Source organism: Pelophylax lessonae (assembly GCF_965119305.1).
Source record: "Pelophylax lessonae genome assembly, chromosome: 2".
NCBI lineage: Eukaryota > Metazoa > Chordata > Amphibia > Anura > Ranidae > Pelophylax > Pelophylax lessonae.
Window position 1 is genome coordinate 492503123 of NC_138769.1, and position 26167 is coordinate 492529289.

The following is a 26167-nucleotide window of genomic DNA, read 5'->3' on the forward strand; positions in this document are numbered from 1 at the left end:
GTAAAATTAAAAATGCTCAATATGGACCATTACAAAGCTCGAATAAGATCAAACTAAATAACAACAATGTTAAAATAATAAAAGTGTAGGCATAGTTGCACTAAGAACACTTAAAATTGAGCAAATGAACTCACAATAAAATCTCGACAAGCAGCTACACTCGGGTCATACACTGATCATATGTAACAAGGCAGAAAGATAAAATATGTAGCGCTAAAACATTAAAAAAGTCCATTTCCACTAGAAGAACATCCCAGTGATATTGCACAGCACCCAATATTAGAAGAGTGAAGAGGGTCCACCACCAAGCAGGGTGTTCAAAACACGCTTACCGGACAATTGAATGTATTGGACCTTGAACTATCATACAGACTGCAACACACTTAGTGATGAATTGGACCGGACCTCTTCGCAGAGATGGATCTCAAAGCTGATACCTTCACAGTATGTCTTACAGGAGCCACTCAAAGGAAGGAAATAAAACCCTTCATAGTGCAGTATATTTCTGTAAACTTTATTTGAAGTAAAGCAAATTATAGCACTCACATTTTGGAAGAGTAAAATAGGCAGATCACACGCCGACCTGCGTGGTTCCAAAGCGGACAGCAAGGTGGCAGCCAATGTCCTCTATTGCGCATAGGCATCCAACGAGGGCGGCCCGACGCGGCGTTTCAGGGGCTTCCTGAAGACGTCAGTCATATGTGACGAAACGCCGCGTCGGCCCACCCTCGTTGGATGCCTATGCGCAATAGAGGACATTGGCTGGCACCTTGCTGTCCACTTTGGAACCACCTGGTCGGCGTGTGATCTGCCTATTTTACCATTCCCAAATGTGAGTGCTATGCTTTGCTTTACTTCAAATAAAGTTTACAGAAATATACTGCTCTATGAAGGGTTTTATTTCCTTCCTTTGAGTGGCTCCTGTAAGACATACTGTGAAGGTATCAGCTTTGAGATCCATCTCTTCGAAGAGGTCCGGTCCAATTCATCACGAAGTGTGTTGCAGTCTGTATGATCGTTCAAGGTCCAATACATTCAATTGTCCGGTAAGCGTGTTTTGAACACTCTGCTTGGTGGTGGACCCTCTTCACTCTTCTAATATTGGGTGCTGTGCAATATCACTGGGATGTTCTTCTAGTGGAAATTGACTTTTTATATGGACTTTTTTAATGTTTTAGCGCTACATATTTTAATGTTAAAATAATGCATCTCATTTCAGCATAGTTAGACTAAGCTAATTTCCAAGCATGATATCGTATTTGGCTTAAAACCTTTTGTGAATTAAATTAATCTATGGGTAAATATTACACAAATGCCCAATCCTATTCACATCATTCTACGCTGTGAAATGTTGGGTAACTGTCTCCAATACAAGATACCCACCTATCACAGCTGTTCCAACCACACAAAAGTTGTTCATACTAACAGACTGGAGTAATCGTCTTAAAATATTTCGAAATCTTATCAGATGCTCCCTGTGTATCCTAAAAAGGCTAGTAGTCACTGATAAAAAAATTTAGGTCCAATTCTATATCGAGACCTTTCAGTTCCAAAGATTGGGTAAGAAAAATCCACCTGGTTTCACATTTGGACAATACTCTTATCCAATTGGAACCTCTCCAGGATGGTGTTTTATAGTTTATATAATTTGGGATTTAACTTGCACTTAGTACCCTATCCGAAATGGTCCATGTTTATAATGTTGCGGTGTTGTTGGTTGTGACTAACTCTTTAGCTTTAGTGTGTCCATAGAGGGGTTAATGGTGAGGGTGGATAGTTGCTCGTGAGTACTTGCATAGCCTTAGTAATATACGCTAGGCTTTTGCTTCCACCAGAGCCTCGCAAAGGGTTAATCATTTGCTTTTTGGTCAATGAGTGACAGCTTATAGTCCTGACAGCCAGGCTGCACAGCCACCCCCTTGTGACCAAGTCAGAAATGACGAAACTCATTGGGGCGTGACTGTACAGCATCAGGAAACAGCTGTTTGAGACCAGCGGGCATCTCCGAACTATCGTGATACTAGCGTGGAGAGGGTACGATCTGACGGAAATGCTCAGCATGGCCATATATGCATTTTAAACGATGGAACATGTGAGTGTAATGATTGTGTTTTACTAAATTTTATAATGATTAAAATCTTATTACACTAGTGGAGGTGTATTCCTCTTTCCACATACCCGCACTTTGTCTTTTGGAGGAGAAGGTACAAGGAGCAACATGCATCGATAGTCCAGGTGATCGGGACATATTAATCTTATGTGATTTTGTCTTTTCCATGAGAGTGGAAGGCAATTTGTTTCGGTGAGTGCCCATTGCAACGGGAGAGGGAACACACATTGGTGGGGGAGTGTGAGGTGTTTTCTACCAAACATCTGGGTGCCACTGTCTCTCCCAATTCAAGCTACTAACACTGTCTGAGGACTATATAGATGGACTATTATTCATTATTTTACACCTAGTTTGTGAATGTCAGATCGTGCTACTGATTTCTGTTACATTTCATTTTGTCAAACGAGTTGCATATTTGATTTCTTTTTATATATATGTTTGACTAAAGTAGCAGCATCTACAATACGTACATTCATTTATATATTTGGGAATTTAAGCATGGGCGATTGTGTATAAACATTTAAAAAATAAACACAAGATAGCGCCTCCATCCAGGTGCAGCGATTTACTTTAAAAAGTATTAAGGACAATAAAAATGCACTCACTAGATAAGTGGATCAAGGCTTGTCATAAAACCAATATAAACCTCCATAGGATCACTGTGAGGCTGCAGAGCTCTGTAGGCATGTAGCTAGTTGAAACAGAGTTCTTGATCGAATCACAGCGGTCAGGCTTCAGGCTGGAACATAAGCAACAGCAGCTTCCAGAAGTGGCAAGATGGCTGCAGCTCCAAACAGCACCTCTTTTGGCTGGGGGATGACAGGAAGTGGAGAGGATGTGGCTATATAGGCTTATGACAAGCCTTGATCCACTTTTATCTTGTGAGTGAATTTTAATTGTCTTTTCTCTAGCGCTCATTGACAGACGTAGTCCTCGGTGATACACCACCTTCGGGTTATGTTGCCTCCACAGGAGCAGGACTAGACAGGAAATTAAAAAGCTCTGGCCACACCCCAGGGGCAGTCCCAGAGGGTATATCCTCTCTCTCTCTGCCTCAGCAAATCAGTTATTTTCTGTCTAGTTAGGAGTAAGGACCTAGATACCTTGCTGGGATCTTAGGTCCTGGCAAGAATTTTTTCTTAAAGGATTTTTTTAGACAGCTTTTTTCTCCAGTGTTCCTGTGAGATCTTCAAGCAAGAAAGCTGAACTGGGCGACGGGCTGGATGTTGAGATCCGGTGGTCACCCCAGTTCAGCCTACGAGCGCGTGCAGGCCATAGCTCCGCGCTGGGTCGGCCGCGACAAAGTCCCATTAAAGGACTGTCCACGCGAGTTAAACGTCTCGCTGAAACGCCAAAGACCATGAGTCACGGCGTCCGTATCGGTCGACAGCCCTCCCGCCCCGGTGGAGAGGGGTACTGTCAGGAGTTGGTGCCCGCCTGGTTCCGGTATGGTGAGTAGTATGTTCCCCCTTTCCCCCTGACGGGTTTTGTGGTGAACGCGGGCCCCTCTCTGTATGGTAAGATAGAGTCCCTTTCTATCCTACAACATGACACAGATCCTCCTACTTTGAGTGTGATTTTATGTGTGCAAAAAGCCAGGAGGCTTGGTTTGGGAGCTAACAATCTAATTGTATACATGTTTAAAAGATGTAATCTGTGGCATTCTGGGAATCTTATGGGTTAAGTATAAGCTACCTACCAGTCAGAAGCCACGGACATGTAGACTGCCTTCCTAATCAGATCTCCAGCTATTAGCAGGCCTCCCGAACGGCCATGCGGTCCGCCAGGGCCGGTACCGCCAACCACGCCATATCCCCATGCAGTGAGAGTGTTGTGTGCCCTGCAGCACACCGCTATTCAGTACGGGCCGCCGCCATTTTTTTTGCTGGATCGCACGAGCCGCCATTTTGGCGTAGCCTCGTGTCTCCAGCATGGGGGCGGCCATGTTTGAGGTGATCCAAACACCTCGTGGAGCTTGGGGGAGGCGCCGGAAGGCGTACAGAGGGGCGGAGCCGCCTCCTTTCTTCCTGGGCAGCCAGCCAAAAGACTTCCTGTTTGTTAAGACAGCGCTGTAACCTGTTGCAGTTAAACTCTGAGCATCAAGTGGTGAGCCTGGGGGTCTATCTCTCTCTCTCTCTCGATCGATAGGGATCCCTAGCAGGTAACACTAAGGGGCTTTTGTGGCGCTGGGGGTCGAAAAAAAAAAAAGAAAAGTTTTATTTTTGAATTATATTATCCAGGAAGTAACTGGAGTTATCATGGACCCTGCCACACATATTCCCCCACCTGTTTCCTTCGAGGGGGCCACGGGACCCGCCGGTGCACAGAGTATAGAGTCATTTACAGCAATTTTGGAGTCTATGGTGGCTCGGGTGGAGGCGGCCTGTCAGGGACGGGGGTCAAGGAAGCGACCCCCGCCTACCCCTATACCATCTGACACCTCTGACTCAGATTCAGAGGTGGTCACGGCAGTTGCAGGTTCCTCTGCAAGGGCTGTTATCCCAGGTAAAGCCCCCTCAGACAGCGAGGAGGACGCTTCTTCTCCTGCTATTATTCAGGAAGAAGCATTGGTGGACGCACTAGTTGTGGCAGTGCAGGAAACCTTAAAACTTGAGGCTTTACCGGCAGAGGCAACTGAAACAGAGATTCCTTTTGGTACTAATAAGCCCATCAAGACGATGAAGGCTTTTCCTGTACCTAAATGTTTCGGTAATCAGATTAAAGGAGTATGGGAGCATTCTAAACGTACCTTTACTATTTCCAAGCGTATTGCTAGACGCTATCCGTTTGAGGAATCCATCATTAAGAAATGGACGGTACCACCAGTCGTGGATCCGCCTATTTCCAGGCTGAATAAAGCCACGGTTATTCCAGTGGAGGACACTTCGTCCTTTAAGGATCCGGTGGATCGAAAGATGGAAGCAGAGTCCCGCACCATCTTCTCTCTGATAGGGTCAGCTTTTAGACCAGTAATTGTTATTGGTCTAGTTTCCCAGACACTTACGGAATGGGCGAAAGTGGTACGCCAAGATCTTAGGGGAAAAGATATTCCCCAGGAGACATCTGATTTGATGGAACAGATTATACAAGGGCTACAGTTTATCTGTGACGCAGCCTTGGACACTACTCCCTTATTAGGGCATGCATCTAAGACAGCGGTGATCCTCAGACGTGTGCTGTGGTTAAAATGCTGGTCAGCTGACCTAGGTTCCAAGAGGACCTTGACAAATCTCCCCTTTCAGGGGAATCGTCTATTTGGGGCCAACCTAGATGAAATCATTAAGGATGCCACTGGGGGCAAGAGCACTTTTTTGCCACAGGCTGCTAAAGCTAAGGGACCTCGCAACAAGCGAGGACCTTTCTTTACCGCCCATAAAGGGCGCCCGGCTGGTACTAGCGGGAAAGGCAAGACTCCTCCAGGAGGGTTCAAGAAGGGCTGGTCGGACAAGCAAAGGACCAACCCAGCCAAACCCGAAGCAAAGGAGTACACAGCCTGAAGGTGCGCCCCCACCCGGTTTCAGGGTGGGGGGACGTTTTCACCGGTATTCAGGACATTAGATCGAGCATCAACCACTACTACCGGTGCGATTCTTCCCTTCCAACATTTAAGTACTACAGGAAGCGGTAATTACCATTCCCTGAATAGATCTTTTCCTTTACCCTTTCCTAAGATTAGTCCCGATACCTCACAGGAATCGGATCTGGTTGACCAGATAGGCCAAGTAGCCTCTAGTCGGGTGACTTCGGTCCCTGAGGTTCAACCAGAAAAGATCACCTTTCCTGATAACTATCAGGTATCTGATAAATGTGTGGGAACAGAAAACGACCAGACTTTCTCGGATGGTCGGGGCCAGATACCTCGAGGGACGCCTGGTTCAGATCCAATCAGCGCCAGTGGTCCTAGAAATTCTAGGCTGGCCTCCTCAAGCCGGCCTGGCCGACTTGGACATGTTAGTCGTAGACGTTCCGTGGGAACTTCGTCTCAGGGAGTGTCTGTGGTCTCAAGGACCAATTTACCATCATGCTTTACAGTCGCTGGGTTTAATGGCCTGGCCATTGAGACCCAAGTACTGAAGGACAGAGGTTTGTCAGCTTCAGTCATTCCTACCCTTATTAAAGCAAGGAAAGCGACTTCCAGCAAAGTCTATTATCACACATGGAAAACTTATATTGCGTGGTGCGAATCTTTAGGATTTCCTCCACGTACCTATTCGGTGTTTCGAATATTGGCCTTTTTGCAACAAGGGGTTGAGCAGAATCTAGCCTTGAGCACCATCAAGGGTCAAGTTTCAGCATTAGCAATCTTCTTTCAGAAGCCTTTAGCTACCAAATCCTTGGTGCGGAATTTCATCCAGGGGGTGCGGCACCTGGGTCCTCCAGTCCGCGCGCCCTTACCGCCTTGGGATCTTAATTTGGTTTTGTCGGTTCTACAGAAACCTCCTTTTGAAAACATCAGGGAGATTCCCTTGTTTACTTTATCCCAGAAAGTGGCCTTCTTGGTGGCTATTACTTCTGCTCGCAGGGTGTCAGAACTGGCTGCATTATCATGCCAGTCCCCATACCTAGTGATTCATAGGGATAAGGTAGTACTTCATCCTAAGCCATCTTTTCTTCCCAAGGTGGTTTCAGATTTTCATCTGAATGAAGATATTGTACTACCTTCCTTGTGTCCTCAGCCCAAGCATCATCGGGAACATGCGTTGCATTCCTTAGATGTGGTTCGGGCAATCAGGGTATACCTGAAAGCTACGGAATCATTCCGTAAGACGGATTCACTTTTTGTGATCACGGATGGCCCCAGAAAGGGTTTGCCTGCATCTGCCGCGACCATTGCCAAATGGATTAGACAAACGGTGGTACAGGCTTATTCTATTAAGGGTCAGAGTCCTCCGTTCCCTGTTAGGGCGCACTCCACTCGAGCGCTCAGTACTTCCTGGGCCTTTCGCCATCAGGCGTCAGTGGTCCAGGTATGTAAGGCGGCCACCTGGTCGTCGGTACATACCTTTACAAAATTCTATAAAATTGATGTGACGGCATCGGCGGATGCCTCATTTGGCCGCAAGGTTTTGCAGGCCGCAATTTGAGGAGACCGGTGGTCTACCTCGAGGGTTTTTTTCTGTTTGAAAAAAAAAAAAAAAAAATTGTTTTCTCTTTTTTTGGTTGAGTCTCATCATTAAGGATGAGCATTGTAAACTTCTAGTTGGCACCGGTTGGGCCTTCTAGATTGGGATTTGATTTCCATTTTCCCACCCCTCAGTTGTGATACTGCTCTGGGACGTCCCGAAGGTGGTGTATCACCGAGGACTACGTCTGTCAATGAGCGCTAGAGAAAAATGGATTTTTGTAAAATCTTACCGTAAAATCCTTTTCTCTTAGCTCATTGACAGACGTAGTCCCCGCCCCTCTGTTTTTTTGAGTTGGGTTAAAATCTCTAAAGACTGCTTTTTCACATAACTGATTTGCTGAGGCAGAGAGAGAGAGGATATACCCTCTGGGACTGCCCCTGGGGTGTGGCCAGAGCTTTTTAATTTCCTGTCTAGTCCTGCTCCTGTGGAGGCAACATAACCCGAAGGTGGTGTATCACCGAGGACTACGTCTGTCAATGAGCTAAGAGAAAAGGATTTTACGGTAAGATTTTACAAAAATCCATTTTTTATACTTTTATTAATAAATTGCTACACCTAGATGGAGGCGCCCTCTTGTGTTTGTTTTGTATATGTGCATCTGGATCTCAAGACTTAATCTGAGAGGAGCAGTATTCACTTCACCTGGTGTTTCCTACCACTCTCCTGGCCCTTTTATGTGCCCCGTTAAATGACGGGTTCAAGTCAGCGCAATAGCTTATTCATTTTCTTTGATTTTCTGATAACATTCTGCATTCATCTTGCCATCAATTTTTACAAGATTTCCTTTGCTTTTAGAGCTCTCACCCATCTAAAACATCAGTGAGCCACCACCATGCTTCACAGTGGTGATGGTATTCTTGTCACTCGAGTTGACCCCTCTGCAAACATAGCACTTATGGTTGTGACCATAAAGATCTATTTTGGTATCATCACTCCAGATTATAGTGTGCCAGAAGCTGTGAGGCGTGTTAAGGTGTTGTTGGGCATATTGTAACTAAGCTTTTTTGTGGCATTGGCACAGTAAAGGCTTCTTTATGGCAACTTGGCCATGCAGCTCATTTTTGTTCAAGTATCGTAGCCTGTATTTCCCCTGAGTTTACCTGTGGGTATTTGTTTGTATCCTGAACAATTCTTCTGGCAGTTATGGCTGCAATCTTTCTTGGTCTACCTGATCTTGGCTTGGTATCAAGAGATCCCCAATTCTCCCCCTAATAAGTGATTGAACAGTACTGACTGGCATATTCAAGGCTTTGGATATCTTTTTATACTCTTTTACATCTTTATAAAGTTCCATTACCTTGTTATGCAGATCTTTTGACTGTTCTTTTCTGCTCCCCATTGCTCATTACCTAGCCTGCTCCGTGTATACACGTGAGAGCTAAGACACTCATTGACTATTTATACACAGACACTAATTGCAATATTAAATTTAAATTAACTTTAATTGCCATTTTATCCTGTGTGTGTCACATTATGTGTCTGTACATTTCAAACATTCAAAGGTATGTAAACTTTTGATCAGGGCCATTTGAGTGATTTCTTTTATTATTTAAAAATGAGCCAAACAAGTATGTGATGATAAATGGATTCATTTGATCACTACCCTTAAATAAAAGACTTCACATTGCTATAGTCTCAATAGTGACATGAGGTTGAATCTGTATCTTATGTAATAACCTTTAGTGGAGGACACAAACTCCAAGCAGGCAATGCCACTGCAAAGAACTTTTAAACCCAGAACACCAGTGCCGGAATACTGAAGTAATGAACATTTTATGCGACAGTGTTTGTCTGTTAGTTACAGTATTCAAGTGTTTTTTTGTGCTTTTTAGGTGCTTTCCCGAATAATGAATATGAAACTGACTATGTTCTTGAATTGCAAAGCAAAACTTTCAGAAATGCCCTTGAAAAGGTAAAAAAAACTTGTATTTTTTAGTATTCAATAGTTTTTTTATTGATTTTAAACAACATATTGCAGTAATACAGCATAAAATAGAAAATGTAGAAAACATAGGCAAGAGAAAAGGGGTTGGCCTGCGAAAAGGCACTCCATACCCGGACAATACATAACAAAATATGGCTCCAGACAGTATTAGCAACCAGGCAGACAATTATAAAAATAAAAAGCAAAATACATTAATTCGCAACAGCCGTAGTCCCCTCCACAGGAGACTCATCAAGAGTCCAGAAGACTCACCAAACTCCAATAAGATATCAGCCAGCAGAGGGCTCCCCCCCCCAGACACCCCCAATGGGCACAAACTGTGTCCACGAAAGGGTGAAGCCCCCCCCCAGCCTCCCTCCCCAGAAGGGGAAACCAACCGGCTCCCACCAATGGCCAAATAGTAGAAAGCATCCTTGGCCCCTAGCAGAAAACCCAAACCAGGGTTCCGGAGCCTGAGCCAAGAACACCCTTCCAGCAGCCAGACCCCCAAGAGAGTAAAGAAACGGAAAAGCAGAAGAGCAAAAGGAAAAGAAAGAGAAGAACAGCCCACATCTCTATGGGTAGAAAGAGAATTAACCATGCAGGAAATCAGGAAAACAGAAAAAAGAAGGAAAAAGCCAGAAAGAAAAGAGACCAAGAGAAAAATAGACCGAAGACAAAGGCAAATAGCCACCCGTCCCATGTCCCCCCGCACCGGACTCCAATCCACCCAGCCGCAACTACGGAGCCTGTAAGTACTCCACCCAGGGGCTCCACACTCGGTCAAATCTACGCTGCCTGTCCATACGGATGCTGGCCAACTTTTCATTAAGCATAATCCACGACATTTTGGTTTTGACATGTACTATATTCAGCACGGGTGTTTTCCAAGTCCGTGCCACCGTAATTTTCGCTGCCAGGAGAATAAAGAATATCAGAGAAGGGGTATTTCTAGGGATCTCAACCGGCAAGTCCGAGAACAACACCGTCTTGGCGTCTGTCGATCCTCTGGCCCGTCGCCGAGTGGATCAGGTTAATCACCCGGATCCAAACCCGCCGGACCTTCGGACAACTCCACCACACATGGTACATATCCCCGTGCTGTCCACATTGTCGAAAACACAGGGGGGAGGCTCCTGGAAATAATTTGGCCAACCTCGTTGGCACCAAGTACCTCCGGGATAGCACTTTATAGTTTGCCTCTACCAGAGTAGTGTTGAGTATCCCCCTGTGCACCATAGTCGACCATCGGTCCCAGTCCTCCTTGTCAATAGTTTCCCCCAGGTCAGTCTCCCAAGCTAGCTGATAGGAAGGCCTAGCTGTCGTATCGGCAAATAACCGGTACAGGTCCGAGATTCCTCCTCCCGTCCCAGGTCGCCCCATACACCTGTTCTCGTAAAGAGTTCTAGTCGTAATGTCGTTATGGTCGTCCTTAAGGGTGCGAAGAAAATGGGTGATCTGGAGGAGGTGATAGGATTCCCCAGGGGGCATCTTCAGTGTCTCTCTGAAATAAGTAGGGGGTCGGACCCTCTGTGATCTATAAAGTGACCTATTCGATAAAGGCCCTTATCTATCCACCATTGAAATTCAGATGCCTGGAGCCCCTGGGGGTTATGAAAGATGGGAGCCACCGGCACATGAGGGGACCGAAGAGAGTACAGCCTACAGGCCACATCCCACAGCCTTAAGGAATGGGACAGAGCAGGGCACAGCACCGCCCTCCTTTCCCTGGCAGGCAACCACAGCAGAAGGTCCAGAGGCACGGACCTACAGGCCTGCTCCTCCAACTCCACCCAGTGTGGCCTACCAACGGTGATAAAAATCTGGTATAGCTGTGTCAACTGGGCTGCCCGGTAGTAACACATGAAGTGGGGAACTCCCAACCCCCCCTTCCATTTAGTTCTATACATAGTGGAGCGGGCCAATCTACTTCCCCCTTTATGCCAAATAAATTTATAGACCAGGGTCTGAAGCTGTTGCAAAAACGACATTGGCAACGGGATTGGGAGAGTCCTAAAAAAATATAGAACCCTTGGAAGGATTGTCATCTTAACGGCAGCTATCCTGCCCATCCAGGAGAGGTCGTGTGTCTACCAGTGTTTCAGGTCCTGAGACAGGGCGTCAAACAGGGGCGTATAATTCGCCTTGAACAATGAGGTGACGTCAGGGGTCAGCCGAACCCCCAAGTATGGAAGCCCCCTCGGACACCACTGAAAGGGGAAGGAAGCCCGCAATGCCTCCACCGTCGCATCCTCCAGGTTAATATTCAACGCTTCCGACTTGAGTTGATTGACCCTGAGGCCAGATACCCCCTCAAATCGCGATAATGGCTCAAATAGGTTGGGCAAGGAGGTAACGGGATCCGTGACAAACAGCAATAGATCATCGGCAAACAATCCACACTTATGAGGTCGACCAGAACTTTCCACCCCGTGGATATTAGAATTAGATCTGATAGCTATCGCCAACGTCTCAATAGCAACAACAAAGAGAAGAGGCGATAGAGGGCAGCCCTGCCTGGTGCCTCTCTCTATCTTCAACGGACCCGAGACACCACCATGCCCAACTATATTAGCCGTCGGACTAGAGTACAACGCCCCCAAAACATTAAGAAAGGTCGGACCGCAATTCCACCGCGACAGGATCTGAAAGAGAAATGTCCAGGATAATGAGTCAAAGGCCTTATGAAGGTCCAATGAGAGTAACATGCCCTCGCGGGGAGGGCCCCCATCTCAATTAGATTGTAGCGCCGTGATCAAATCCACCGCCCTTCTGATCTGGTCCGCCGCCTGCCTTCCGGGCACAAAACCCACCTGATCAATGTGAATATATTGCGCTAAAAAGGTATTAAACCTGTTAGCATAGATTTTCGTTAGAAACTTAAGATCAACATTGATCAGGGAGATTGGCCTATAATTAGTTGCATCAGTATGATCCTTGCCCGGCTTCGGTATGAGGCAGATGTTCGCTCTGTTGGCGTCTGCATCGAGGGGCTTTCCCTCCGCAGCGCTTGAAAGAAGGTAAGCAAGTGTGGGGCCAAATGGGCCGCAAATTTTTGATAGTAAGCGGCTGAAAAGCCATCCGGACCAGGGGTCTTAGAGGGCTTTGCCTGCTTGATCACCTGCAGGACCTCTGCCAGCGTAACGTCCCCCTCCAAAAGCTCCCTGTGGGAAGCCGAGAGGGCGGGGAGGCGGATATCCCGCAGGAAGTCTTCCACATCCTCCCTCGTCTCATTCCCCCGAGCACCATACAAAGAGGAATAGTACTCATGGAATATGGACATGATCGTCTGAGGATTCTGAGTGAGCGTTCCGTTCGCCCTCCGCAGCCTGGGGGGCGCCACCCGACGCATTCGGGGGGTCAGCTTGCGGGCCAGCATCGTCCCCGGTTTATCCTTTAAAGTATAAAAAGTAGCTTGTGTCCACCGCAAATGCTTTTCCGCCCGGGTGGTCAGACAGAGATTCAGTTCTAACCGAACCGCGTCAATTTTGTCCCGAAGATCCAAGTGTGGATCCTGTTTGTGGGTGCGCAACAGGTCAGACAACTCCCCTTCCTTTTCCTTAATAAGAGCTTGAGAATTCTTTTTCATACGCGATGCAATTTGCAACAGGTGCCCTCTGATAGTGGCCTTATGAGCCGCCCAATTAATGACCGGGGAAGTATCGGCCGGATCATTGGAGGCAAAATAATCTTTTTTTTTTTTTTATAAATTCGTTTATTGAAACAAAAAAAAGGGCACATTACAAGCCACCAGATAAACACAGTAAGCAATAACAATGTAAAAGTAGGAAACAGAGCTCTCGGCTCATTCAAACAGCGTGGAATAACAGGACAATAACATAGTGGAACAAGGGGGCGTATAGCCCCGGATACTGAAACAGAAGCATTCCGACCCCCTAGAACCCAGCACATAGGAAAATATGGGACCAAGTGTAAAGTCAGGAGCTCAAGGGCCATCGCGGGGCATACCCCCGTCACCACCGGCATCCATCACATGGCCGGTATCAGGCGCGCGGGGGGCCGCCCCCCAACGGTCTCCCAAGAACCTCTCAGGGGCAGGGGGGGATCGACACCAGTACGTCTGTCTGGGAGCAAGATATGGATCTTGACAGATAAGCAGATAAATACGCCTACAGGAGTAAGCCAGACAGAATAATAAAAAAAAGGGGGTATAGGAGAGACAGCAAGGAGAAAGAGAAATGAGAAGAAAAAAGAGGGGTAAGGGAGAAAGATAAGGGGGGAGGGGGGGGTGGGGGACCGCGCGGCCCACCAGCACCCACAGTCACAGAGCATTTAAAGCAACAAATCACGGTATTCCGCAGAGAATGTAAACTCGTGCCAGTAGAACCAGCGTTTCGTAAATTTCTCTCTGGTTCCCCTCTCCGTCGCCATCAGATCTTCCATTTCATTAATGCATTTGACTTTTTTAAGCCACATGGCCACGGTAGGGGCTGGGTCTGCTTCCAAAGGGGGGGGATGCAACTCTTCGCTGCCGTGAACAATAACGGCAAGATGGACTTCCGATATGACGCCCTCGGGAACTCGTGATGGTGGAGCAGGAAAAGCGCAGGGTCAAGTGTCAGAGGGTGGTCTGTGAATTTTTGGGCAATGAGGCGTACCGATGTCCAGAATGGCTGCACCCGTTCACATGACCAGAAAATATGGAGGTACGTCCCTTGTTCCTTCCCACACCTCCAACAAGTGTCAACACTGGTCGGGAACATCCGACTCAACCGCACCGGGGTATAGTGCCACCTGGTCAGACATTTATACCCTACCTCCTGGTAGCGAGAGCAAATCGAAGTTTTAAATAATCTTTTATATGTTGTTCAAGCTCAAAGCATACTGTAGGATTACTCAAGAGCGATTCATTCAAAAAACTTGTATTTTGTAGTAAAGGAATACATGTATATGGGCCCTTTTATTCCATTATACTATACTTAAAATTATATAACAGTTCTCTGAATCACAGAGATTTTTCATAGATCTAAGGAATGACAAAACAATCAGGGGCATTACCTAGACAGATTTATATGTGCTTGAAAATCCTACACTTGTCTGTAAACCTATTGTGTTCATATAGTAAATACAGTACATAGTGAACATGAAGAGTTGGAGAAAGAAGTTAGGGTGGTTGTTTTGTGTGGCTGCTCATTTTGTTCTTTGTAACTTTATTATTTTTTTCTCTTTCAGTTTCTATCGACTTGTGCTCGAGCCAGAACTAACATTTTTAAGTAATAGCAGCCTCTCTTCAGGTCCTTCAGCAAAATTCTTAGATATGCCTGAGTCACCTTTGTTAACTCTGAACATGATCACCCCAGAGAGCTGGCTGGTAGAAGTTGTACACAGTTCCTGTGATCTGGATAATATCCATCTACAAGATGTAAGTGCCCACATTTCCTTGTTCCAGTAATGGTGATTAGTGAAATAACAGTTTCCACTTGTGCCGGTCACTTTGTTACTCCTCGCATAATTATACAAACACTTGTAACTTAGTATTGTTAAAAAATGTGCAGCATCATTCCAGTCAAACAGCTAAATGCATACTGTAGTTAAAATGTGTGCATGTGGACTATTTTGTGCATAAATATGTGTATTCTTTTCAACTGCTTTTGTAAACTCATACCCTTTGCACATTGTTTGGCCAACAGAGTGATGCTACCATTGCCTGCTGTAGCTTTCTTCTGTTGTAGTCTCATTGAACTATAAAAATTATACTGTTCTCCTGTAGACTGCCTAAACACCACCATTTCAGCCAGCCCCCAGTGCCTGAAAATTCAGTAGATAGGTTTTACTACAAGGAGATATCACTTTCAAACTGCTTTCTGTTGTGCAAGGAAATTAGGTAGGTTAAGATTATTCACTAAAATTAGAAGAGAAGTTGTTTAACCTTAAACTGTGTAAAGGTTTCTTTACTGTTAGAGTGGTAAAGATGTGGAATTCTCTTCCACAAGCAGTGGTATCAGCAGGGAGCTTCGATAGTTTAAAAAATCTATAAGATGTGCACCTTAACGACCACAACATACAGGGGTATACAATGTACTATTAACACATACACACATACACACACACACACACACACACATTGAACTGGATGGACTGGTGTCTTTTTTCAACCGCACTACCTATGTAACATGATAACATTGCACGGAGTTATGCTCATAGTTCATCATTATTTTAAAATCTACAATTTTTAAATTCTTGTTTAAATCAGTGCTATACACGCCTCAGCTCTAGCGATGTGCAATCTCCAAGCTCCCCACACGGCAACTCAACTTTTCGTATAGCCATCTTCCAGGTCTTAATTGCCGGGCCACTGTCATTGGCTGGGTGGGGATTACATCACTCCCACGCATGGGAGGGAGTTCAGTCAGATTTGGTATCGCCTGTTACGTAAAAGGGCAGACCGGCAGGTAAGTAACGTTAATACAGAAAAGACAAGGCATGTCTCTTCTGCATTAAAATTCCTGCCTGTCCACCCATTTTACATTTTTCAATAAAGTTCCACTTACATATACCTACTAGGTGTTCCAATTAAAAAAAGATACCCCAGATAAACTCACAGCTGAAATACATACAATTAAACTGTAAATTGCCAAAAGGATTTACATCTTATATATTGCCAGTCTTGTGATTAACATTCAGCTGGAGTGTGGAGAATAGGACGCTCTGGATAACGAGGAAACTTTTACAAACAGTACATGCCTGGCTCTTGAAATGTGATTAATGCACCACAGCAGCACTTCAGAAGCGGGAAGTACACTCTATAGGAAAAACAAAGCACAGAAGAAGGCGCTTCTGAGTGCAGTGATAAAACACTTTAATGACAGGGAAGGGTTAAAAACACTTACAAGATGGAAGTGAAAAAAACGGCATATCAATGAATCCAAAACCTACATCGGGATGCCTCCTGGGAGTAAATACAGCTGCTGGTGAAAGTTCCAGCCGACCAGCGGTGGGAAACACTGTGTCTCTGTTCCATGATGGGGAGCCATGCTGCCAGGACCAGCATGGAGTACAGGCAATCGGAAGTTGCGTCAGAGTGGGCGGGACATGTTTCAGAGCATGCCCAGTTGCTCCTTCGTCAAACCAAACAAACGTTGTCTTGGTTTGCAGAAGGAGCGACTGGGCAGGCTCTGAAACATGGCCCACCCACTCTGACATCACCTCTGGTTGCCTGTATTCCATGCTGGTCTTGACAGCATGGCTTTCCATCTTGGATCAGAGACAGTGTTTCCCACCGCTGTTCGGCTGGAACTTCTACCTGAAGCTGTCTTTACTCCCAGGAGGCATCCCCCTGGGCGTTATGGATTCATTGATATGACTGTTTTTCACTTCCATCTTGTAAGTGTTTTTAACCCTTTCTTGTCATTAAAGTGTTTTATTGCTGCACGTTGAAGTGCCGCCTACTCTGCTTTGTGATTAACATTCTTTTATCATGAAGCATAACCATGAAGGTGATCCAGCTTTTTTCTTTTTTCAACTCTACAGATCATTTTCACTTGCTTGTTCATTGTCCTATGAGCAGACTGAAGGTGGAGAGGTGAAACCAGGAAATCAGGTTGGCACTTGCCTGGCTGTGCAGTGGGGACAATGTGTGAGAATCACAAGACTGATAAATTATTTCCTTTTGGTTAAACAGAACTAAATAAAAGAACCTTTGTTGTTGGCATGGGAGACAGATTCAATGAGTTAAGGTACAGCAAAAACTGCTTCAGAAAGGTCTATCAGAGAGCACTAATGGCCAAACATGGGTCTCATCTATGAAGGATAAAAAAAAAAACCCCAGATAAAATTAAAAAGGGTACACACTGATGGCAATGTAGCACTTATTACTAAATACAATCAACATGATTTTCTAAAAGAAATTGTAGAATGTTTTTTGGCAGGGCTGTTGGATTGAACTGAGCCCTACACATATTTTTCATCTGAATATGCACCAAATGTACAGTAAGCTGTTTTTATCCCACCAGATTTATTTTTCAAAAATGAGAACCCCTACTGAATTGTAACAGGTTGGCTACCTGAAAACTCAGACATTGAGTCCTTGCCTAACTATCTTCCAATACTAAAAATAATAGTCTAGAAAATTGGCTAGTTACATGACAGATTTTGTATATTTCCAGGTTGATGGAATTATGACAGCACACTATGAGCTAGAATATTTGTTACTGGAAGGACATTGCTTTGATGTGACTACTGGACAACCCCCAAGAGGACTCCAATTTACATTGGGCATGAAAAATGATCCAGTTATGAAGGACACTATTGTGATGGCTAATTTGGTGAGTATATTAAGTGTACAGTAAATCCTGTATATTTTAGTGGGCCAAATGTTCAATAAAGTAGAAAAGAAACACTTTTATAACAAAAAAATGTTATCTTTATCACATAGTACAGGACACAGGGAATACATGGGGTGTATGCTGCAACCTTCAGGTGATTGGATACAAAAGCTTTACTGAGTTTGCCCCCTAGTGTCCGCTTATAACCCTGCTCCCACTCCAAGAGACTTTGTTTTTGTTGTTAGTATTCTTAGGTGATCGATGGCTGTTACTTTTGCATAAGTGTTTCCTACTATATTTTCACCAAATTTAACTTCCTCTTTCAACTGACACTTCTATCAAGATCTGACTGCTTACTGTCTTCATGGTGCATCAGCAGTTTCACTTAGCTGCAGGAAGGTATACAAGTCCAGGGCCATGGTCCATCCTTATGATACCCAGACTCTGAAGACCCCTCTGAGGGTATGCGCACCGTGATGGTTAAAGTATGGACCCTGAATTGGTCTGTGGATAAGGTAAAAGGAGTTTCCCTGTACTGTACACCTTAAAATACCAGTTTCTGGCTTATATGTTTTGATAGGTTTGTAGTAGAGACTAAATTATTTTTAAACAAGACATAGCACAGTGCACCGCACTCAAGCAGTTCATAGGACACAAATGTAAAGGGCCTAATAGGTAACGTTATAATGATCATCTATTCAGGTTTGGCGGTTTCACCTCCTAATCAAGAATTCATTTCTGGCTACTGACTTAGTCCTTTTAAGACTCTTAGATGCACACTTCTGCATGCCATTTTCAGGCAACAAGGAGCTGATTGAAGAAAACAGCCATTGTAACTCTGTTAGCGCCTGGGATACTGCCACTTGTTCATACCAAACAAGCTGGATCCCCTTAATCCATGTCTGTTCCATGGGAACCCTGCAGGGAAAGACCTTCACTTAACAATGGAGAATTACATGTGCTTGGGAGCAAGGGACAGACAGATGCGAGTCCACCGCAGTCTCATTGGAAACTTTACATTTATGTCAAGTTACTAGTGGTTCCCTAGCCCTGGACAGAGTCTAATACCAACAACACTCCAACCCGATAATGCCAACTTCCTTACAGGGAAGCTGCATGCAACCTGTTTAAATAAGGCTGAATTCACAGCCACCATGTCTTGTCGATTCCAGAAGCTACCGCCATTTCTGGAATCAGAGGGAGCCATCAACCCGATTTACTTTCCTGCCTTGCCTCCCCTAATTTTATTTCTGCCCAAACAACAGAATTGCCTGACGCACCAACCTTGACACAGAACAAAGGGGATGTGGATTTTCCTCCAGAGGTGCCTCAAGGTTTCTCTCCTCCACTATTTAGAGAAGTTATTTTCTTACCTTCACACCATATGCTAGTTACTGTGGCAGTTTATGTATTTGGATAGGTATGTCTAGCACTGCACAGTCCCTACATACTCAAAAATTGCACTAGGAAGAGGACCTTCTGTAGAAAGTCCTTCCACTCTGGATCAGGCAAGATGTGCCTTCTACAATGATTGGCCAAACTCGGAGAGGTTCTTTTACCCTTCTGATAATTGAGAAGTCTTCCACCCTATGGATGCAGAATTTAGCTAAGATTTGCCTGTCCCCAAGGTGGACCCAGCCATTCTCGCACTTAATTCTGACACTACTATCCCTATTAACCTTCCTAGCGGTATTCCCGAGTGTGACTCGGGGTAAGATTTTAGAGCCAAAAGCGGTAACCCCGAGTCACACTCGGGGTAGCGCTAGGAAGATCGCTGGATGCTGGAAGAGGTTTTACTTACCTTTTCTCCGGGATCCAGCGAAGACTGCGGGCGGTGTGCGGCGGTGGAGCTTCCTCCCGATCGTCTGCGAGCCCCGACTTCCGTCTCCGGCGACGTGACGTCCGCTGGGGGATTGGAACCGGTGGCAAATTCGAATGTAAAACACACCAAACACACTGATACCGTTAAAAATAAAAAAAAAAAAATCACATTACATTGCCCCGCAGTGCCCTTTCCTGCAGTTTTACTGTACTTTTTATGTAAATATGTGTGTGTGTGTATATATATATATATATATATGTGTGTGTATATATATATATATATATATATATATATATATATATACATAATTCTTGTGAATGAGCAGCCCAAACCAACTGTATACATATTATATATATATATATATATATATATATATATATATATATATATGTATAATAAATGTATACAGTTGGTTTGGGCTGCTCATTCACAAGAATTACATGCAAAATAATGGTACCGCTTTCAGCACCTAAAATCCAAAAGAATCATACCGCCAGGGAGGTTAAGGGTACCCCTTCTTTTAAAAATTTGGTGGATAGGTACTTCTAAAAAGACTCTTCTAAAAACCTCCTTTTCATTATCAAGACCAGGCATAGAGCTGTCAGCTGTCACCTTCGCGAATGCCAAAACTATGTCTAACTTGGCTGGAGAAATTCATAGTGAGTTTCTCCTGAGACTGACAACCCAAATCTTTACTCAAAGTTGTAACATTTGCCTTTGACCCTGATATTCTGTGTGTAGGCAATTGAGAACCTGACTTGTTAGATCTCCAAAATATTTTTTATTGTGTGTGCACGTGAGCAGAATCCTATGGCTTAAAGTCTGGGCAAATGATCCAGCGCGCGAAAGATGTCTTTTGGGCATACCCTTTGAAGGTAGGCTTCTCCTTGGAAAGTCTCTTGATGAATACATTGAGACAGCTATTCATAGGAAAGGTGTCAGACCCCACTAGCCTGAATTACACCTCATTCTGCATGACATAACTCCTACTGTGTGCTTCTCATCCGTGTGCACCCAGACTTAGTCGTCATGTACTGTGGGTCCTTTTGGTCATGGCAGACGTTTCCTCTCCAAGCCTGCTGGAACTGCTACAAAAGCCTTCCTCACACTAGTAGGCCGCTCCCCTCCTATGGAGGCAATAGGGGTGGGTCTCTGACACACACCTCGACTTAAAAAAAGAAATGTCAAATAATCTTCTCTCTTCTTTACCTTTCCAGATATACATTTGTTCTTAATTGCTATCCTCTCCTTGCCTCTCTAGTTCTTCTCCATTCCTGCTCACTTGGAAAAGAACAAGATTCTTTAATCCCACACTCATTTATCATTACAGTGGATGTTCATCTTCTTTTCTACTCGTAAAAGGCTTTCAGGTCTTACAAACCCCTACGTAAGAACTTTTGTCCTTTTAAAGGTTTACTGCATGGGGTAAATACATTAGTATTATTATTTTGGTAGTCAGGATTCCACGAGGTGTTCACTAACAGTCATTTGTCTAATGTATAGTGAGACTTGTAGACTACTTTACATCAAAAGCTATGATGCCAGAGAAGTTCTTCCCCTTAACAGAGGACATTTTGCAGGTTAATTTCCTTTCTGTCATCTTTTCCCTGTGAATTGTTTCTTACTGAACTGGATGACTACTTTCATTCACTATGTCCATGATGTTCTAGATTCTCAGCATGTTTCTCAACTTCTGGTATATTCAGCAGTATCCCTCAGAGTTTGTGGTTATAGGCCTCCAGACACCTAAATTCTGTCATGAAAAACCTGACAACTGGTGTTTTCCATACTCCCCAAAGGCTGTGCCTCCACGCTATGGGAAGTTTTTTTCTGACATATTATTGTACTAATGTCTATTCAGATACCACTTTCAGCACTTTCAGCCTTGTCTGTCTGATGCATAAAAAAAAAAATAAAGCTTTATTGAGATTTTCCTATAGGCCTGATCCACTGCCTCCTATATGATTTTTTTCCTCTTATGCAGATTCTGCTGTAGACAACGCAGGGGTGTTTTTTTTTATCTCTCAGGGGAGCATTCCTAATCCGCTCTACACGTGGAAGTTATTTATACAATTTGGAACATGAGTACTTTATTCTGCCATAAGATTACCTCGATGACTTAATCCTCAAGCCTTGTCCTTAGCTCCAATACACCTTTTTTCCCCTTCCAAGGCTGCAGTTTGCTAATTACCATTTCTGGGATAAGGTGTTTAATTCCTCCCCACCTACGATCCACAGCAGCTTTAGCACTTGCATGTTGTACTCAGTCATTATCATTATCCTATGGATGCATGACAGCCTGGACAGGATTCTACTTGTAAAGCGATAGGACTTCTACAGGGCCTTGTGGCCATATGGAGCTATTGTAAATAAATGGATTTCCTTCAGATGGGACACTCATTCAAACCACATTTCCTTATTTTTTCTTACTTCCACAATGTTTCCTATTTTCCTGTCATGCCCTACTGGCTGGCACAACATTTCGTTGGTAATCCCGTTCGGAGCTGAAGGTGTCACATATGACATTTATGGCTTCTCCATGTCTCTATGGGAATGTGCCCCCCTTTTCTCTAATTTTTTACTGGGATACACGGCCTTGAAGCTTTTCCTTCCACTTTCAGCCACCCAGGTGGTCAATTAACTCCCCTTTTTTCTGTTACTGAGCTTCTGTCCTCTCTTAATGAATCCCTCCTTCCCTTCCTAGCCCATGCCAATAAAATCAGGTTCTGGGGCCTTTATAGCACTTACAAGTTCTGTACTCCTCAATGAGTGAAGCCACTGCCTAAATTCTGTTTCACATTTGTCAAAAACTGGTGGTTGCTAGGAGGCTGTTTAGTTTTTCCCTGCTCCTCCTGCAGTAATGTTTTTTTTTACTGTTAAGTCATATTTGGGGCCCATTTGCCTTCTTGTCTTCTTGCTGTGGACCTGTTGCAGCTGTTTAGATGTTTTATTGCCCACCCCTCAATTATTGCTTGGGGACATCCCATGGTCTATGAATTGATTCCTGTGCCCTATACTGTATGAAACTGATAAGTGGAATTTTGACATCTGTACATTCCATATCTTGGAGTGCAGCACAGAAGCCAAGAAGGCAGTAAGCTGTCAGATCGCGTTAAAAATGTCAATTAAAAGAGGTAGTTAAATCTGGTGAATAGGGTAGTAAAACTTCTAGAAAAGAAGGAGCATTATAAGGACATTTAAAAAAAAAAACCTAGAGCCTTAGAGTGGTCATTGTTATATAGGGATACTAGGGGGAGCACTCAGTAAAGCTTTTTAGGTCCAGTCACCTAAAGGTAGCCGCATATAAGCCATGCTCCATTAATCTATTTCCGTGTCCTGTATTGTACTCTCAAGATACAGAATTTACAGGTACATAAAAATTCCTCTTTTTCATGTTTGAGAGTTACAGGATTTAAAGACATTTAGGTTATACTGCTGCCCAAAGGAGATTTTAGGCATTGGCAAAAAAAACAGTGACTAGCCCAATATAACGCTTCCTACCCCCTGCATGCTTTAGTTTTTGCTGGTGTCCTAAAATGATGGATGCTTTTTCTGTACTGAGAATACTCAAGAATCTTTGCTACACACTGTTTGAGCTAGTCTCTTTATGCAGCTATCCAAATTGTGCATCCTCGCCAATTGAAGGTTGTACCCTGATCTCACTGGACTGAATGATTTTGGGGTGTGCCTGGAATGTAACCTCTGGATATTTCCCTCTGCATTGTGGTCGTCCTTCAGACCTTTCGCCACTATGTTAGCTGCATCATTTCCAGCCATTTGAAACTCTGGTGCTGTTAGTAGCTGGTTCATAAGTGTTCAAGGTTTTTACTTGGTATTCTGAGCCAAGTTGTCCCTGCTAAGCAGTGCAACATTTCAGATCCTAAACATAAGAGGAACAGTCCTGCTGTATCGGGTCCCTCCCGTTAACGATCCACTAACAGTTCTGGAGTAGCCTGCAGTCCTCCATCTCAAGGGCCAGATACCAATAGCCTGGATGTTTTCCCCTGCTTTAGTCCCTACATTTCTATACAGGATTTCACAGGTCAAATTTCAACTTTGGTTGTGGACTCTAACATCAGGACCTATAAGTGAACCCCAATGCCTTCCTCTATCCTGAATCATTATCTGCTTTCTTGATATTGCCCCGGAGGAGTCTCCTGCATCTCCCATAGCTCCCATTTTGTTTTGCGGTGCATGTCACGCTAAAGTGTAAGAACGGCCTGTATCTTCTACTAACACTGTTAGTCTTGTATTCTTTACAGGCCTTAAGACTTTAAAAAAAAAAAAAAAAAAAAAGTTTTCCATGCATATGATACTCTAAGACATCCTGTATTGATATTGAATAATTTGTGTTCACACCTCCCTAATAGTTGCAGCATAATATCTGTTTGAAGAGCCCTTAATAAGGAAGTGGGCCATTCCCATCTTTGTTGCGAGCATTCTCACATCTTAATAGAATGCTGATCATTCCCATAGAGTAGTGAACTGCAAACTGCAGCGCACAGGCCTGGATTTGGCTCCTTGCCTTTATCTGATTCTTGAGGGCATCATTCCATCCACTGACTCCAATGATGGGGTACTATTCACTTAATGACACCAACAATGGGGCACTATTGATTCCCTAAAAGTCAACAATAGGCAACCATTCCTCCTACTGATCTCAACAATGGGACACTATCCCTCCCATTAAAACCAATGATGGGACATGGTTTATTTCCACTGACACCAGGGCGTTTTTTGATCCAGCTGGTCACAGTCTGTCTCTCCCCCCCCCCCCCCCAAAGCCTGAAGGACAGTTAATTGGCCCTTTGTTTAGAACGTTTGGAGACCCCTGCCATAAAAGATATGCCAATGTTTAAGGATCTAATAGGTAAATATTACTGCAATGGATCAATGTTATAAAAAGGGATCCAGTTTCCGTTCACACTGATCCCCTATTCATAAAGCACTTCAAGTTCATACTGGCTGTCCTTCACCAGTGCATATTTACTGTAGGTTAGTGAATCTCTCCCATCTTAATTCCCCAATTAATCTTTAATCGTGGACATACTGTATGTAGAATTCTTTGGTAGAAATGTTGGTCTGTGGAGGAGGCATGCAAAAACTTCTTCTGCACATTCCCTTTGAGGGGCAACATCTCTTCATACCTGCATTATACACCCTCATCAAAGATGTCACAGGTAGGTAAGAGTACTCATCTCTCCAACGAGAGAATCATAGGCCCCAAGCTGTAAAGTCTCCTTCCCCTATAAAGAGTTATTTTCAGGTTTCATTATTTAACACCAAACCCAAGCGAGGAGACATGAGCCTCTGAATTGCCCAAACCTGCAGACAATTGATTTTCTTCATGAAGGGGGGCCTCCACTTTCCATAGTGAAGAACTCCTGTTAGACTTTGCAGACATCTGGGCAGACAGGATCTCGGATGCCTGGGTACAGGAGGTGGCTTCCAAGGGGTACAAACTGGAGTTCCACTCTCTGCCCCCCCCCCCCCCGTGCTTATTGTCTTCCAACTTTCAGGTTATCAGACTTCTATGCAGGTCTTCTGGATCAAAGGGGTTTTGACCTAGTGCCTGTAACTGAAAGGTTTCAGGGATTTTATTCTAACCTTTTCACAGTTTCTGAACCAAAAGGGGACATTCACCCCATATTGGATCTTCGTGTGATCCCAGTCAGACTCGATGTTGAGATCAGGGCTCTTTGGGGGTCAAACCATCACTTTACACTGAAGATAATTCTTAATGACATTTGCTGTATGTGTAGGATCAGTGTCCTGCTACAGAATACATTTGGGTTCAGTCACATACCTCCCTAATGGTATGGCATGATGGATTAGTATCTGCCTGTATTTCTCAGCATTGTGGACACCATTGATCCTGACCAAATCTCCACCTCCAGTAGCAGAAATGCAGCTCCAAACCTACAAGGAACCACCACCATTCTTCACTGTTGCCTGCAGACACCCATTATTGTACCTCTTTCCAGCCCTTTGGTGAACAAATTGCCTCCTGCTACAGCCTAATATTTCAAATTTTGACTCATTAGTCCAGAACACCTGCTGCCGTTTTTTCTGCACCCCAGTTTTTATGTTTTCATGCATAGTTGAATCGCTTAGCTTTGTTTCCACATCCAAGGTATAACTTTTTGACCAAAATTCTTCCATGAAGACCGCTTCTGGCCATACTTTTCCAAACAGTAGATGGGTGTACCTGGGCCCCACTGTTTCTGCCACTTCTGTGCTGATGACACTGCTGGACATCTTCCAATGTCAAAGGGAAGTGAGCATGATGTGTCTTTAATAACGGCCGAGTAATTCCCTGTTGTACACTTACTGCTAGTGGCTAATGTTGTGGTCTTTTGGGGCATTTACATGTTTGAGACTTACCTGTCTGGCTGTGGTGGAGTGCCAGCTTGTGCTATGTGTGCCTGGCCCCCTGTGAGAGCTGTGGCAGCCATCGTTGGTAAGGGCTTCTGCCCTGACAGGAACAGAAAACACTGGATGGAAGAAGGGGTGGTCCTTGCAGTACATGGTCCTAGTTTAAAATTAATCTGACTGCCTCTGCTATGTGTGTGATGACTACCTCAATCTTTCTGTACTGTAAACTGGCTTGTTCCTGGACTTCTCAGAGAACATTGCAGGCTTAAAGAAGTGACACTACCTCCTATTTTCGCCTGTCTACCAGTGCTTGAAGACACTACAGACTTAAAGAAGTTACACCACCCTCACTCCTCTGCCACCAGGGTGTCACCATCCCCTGGGACCAGGACCCTAGGCCTCTAGGGGACCAATCCTGCACTGTTGCAGCTCAGTAGCATTGAGGTGGGGTGTTGGGCCTCTGTGGGGCATGTGAAGGACATGGACGCTCCTTTTTTTGTCCCAAATGTGGTATGTTGATACAAG

General features: G+C 44.5%; 1 protein-coding gene across 3 annotated transcripts in view; it reads left to right on the forward strand.

Annotated features, from left to right (window-relative positions):
* The window catches only part of UGGT2 (UDP-glucose glycoprotein glucosyltransferase 2), a gene marked incomplete at its 5' end in the record, with an annotated part of 753177 nt that overhangs the window by 541371 nt on the left and 185639 nt on the right, over positions 1-26167 (forward strand). For all 3 annotated transcript variants that reach the window (XM_082245311.1, XM_082245312.1, XM_082245313.1), the window contains 3 exons: positions 9069-9148; positions 14354-14543; positions 17287-17445. In XM_082245311.1, the coding sequence (XP_082101437.1) occupies positions 9069-9148; positions 14354-14543; positions 17287-17445 (429 nt within the window). The remainder of the gene's footprint in view (positions 1-9068; positions 9149-14353; positions 14544-17286; positions 17446-26167) is intronic.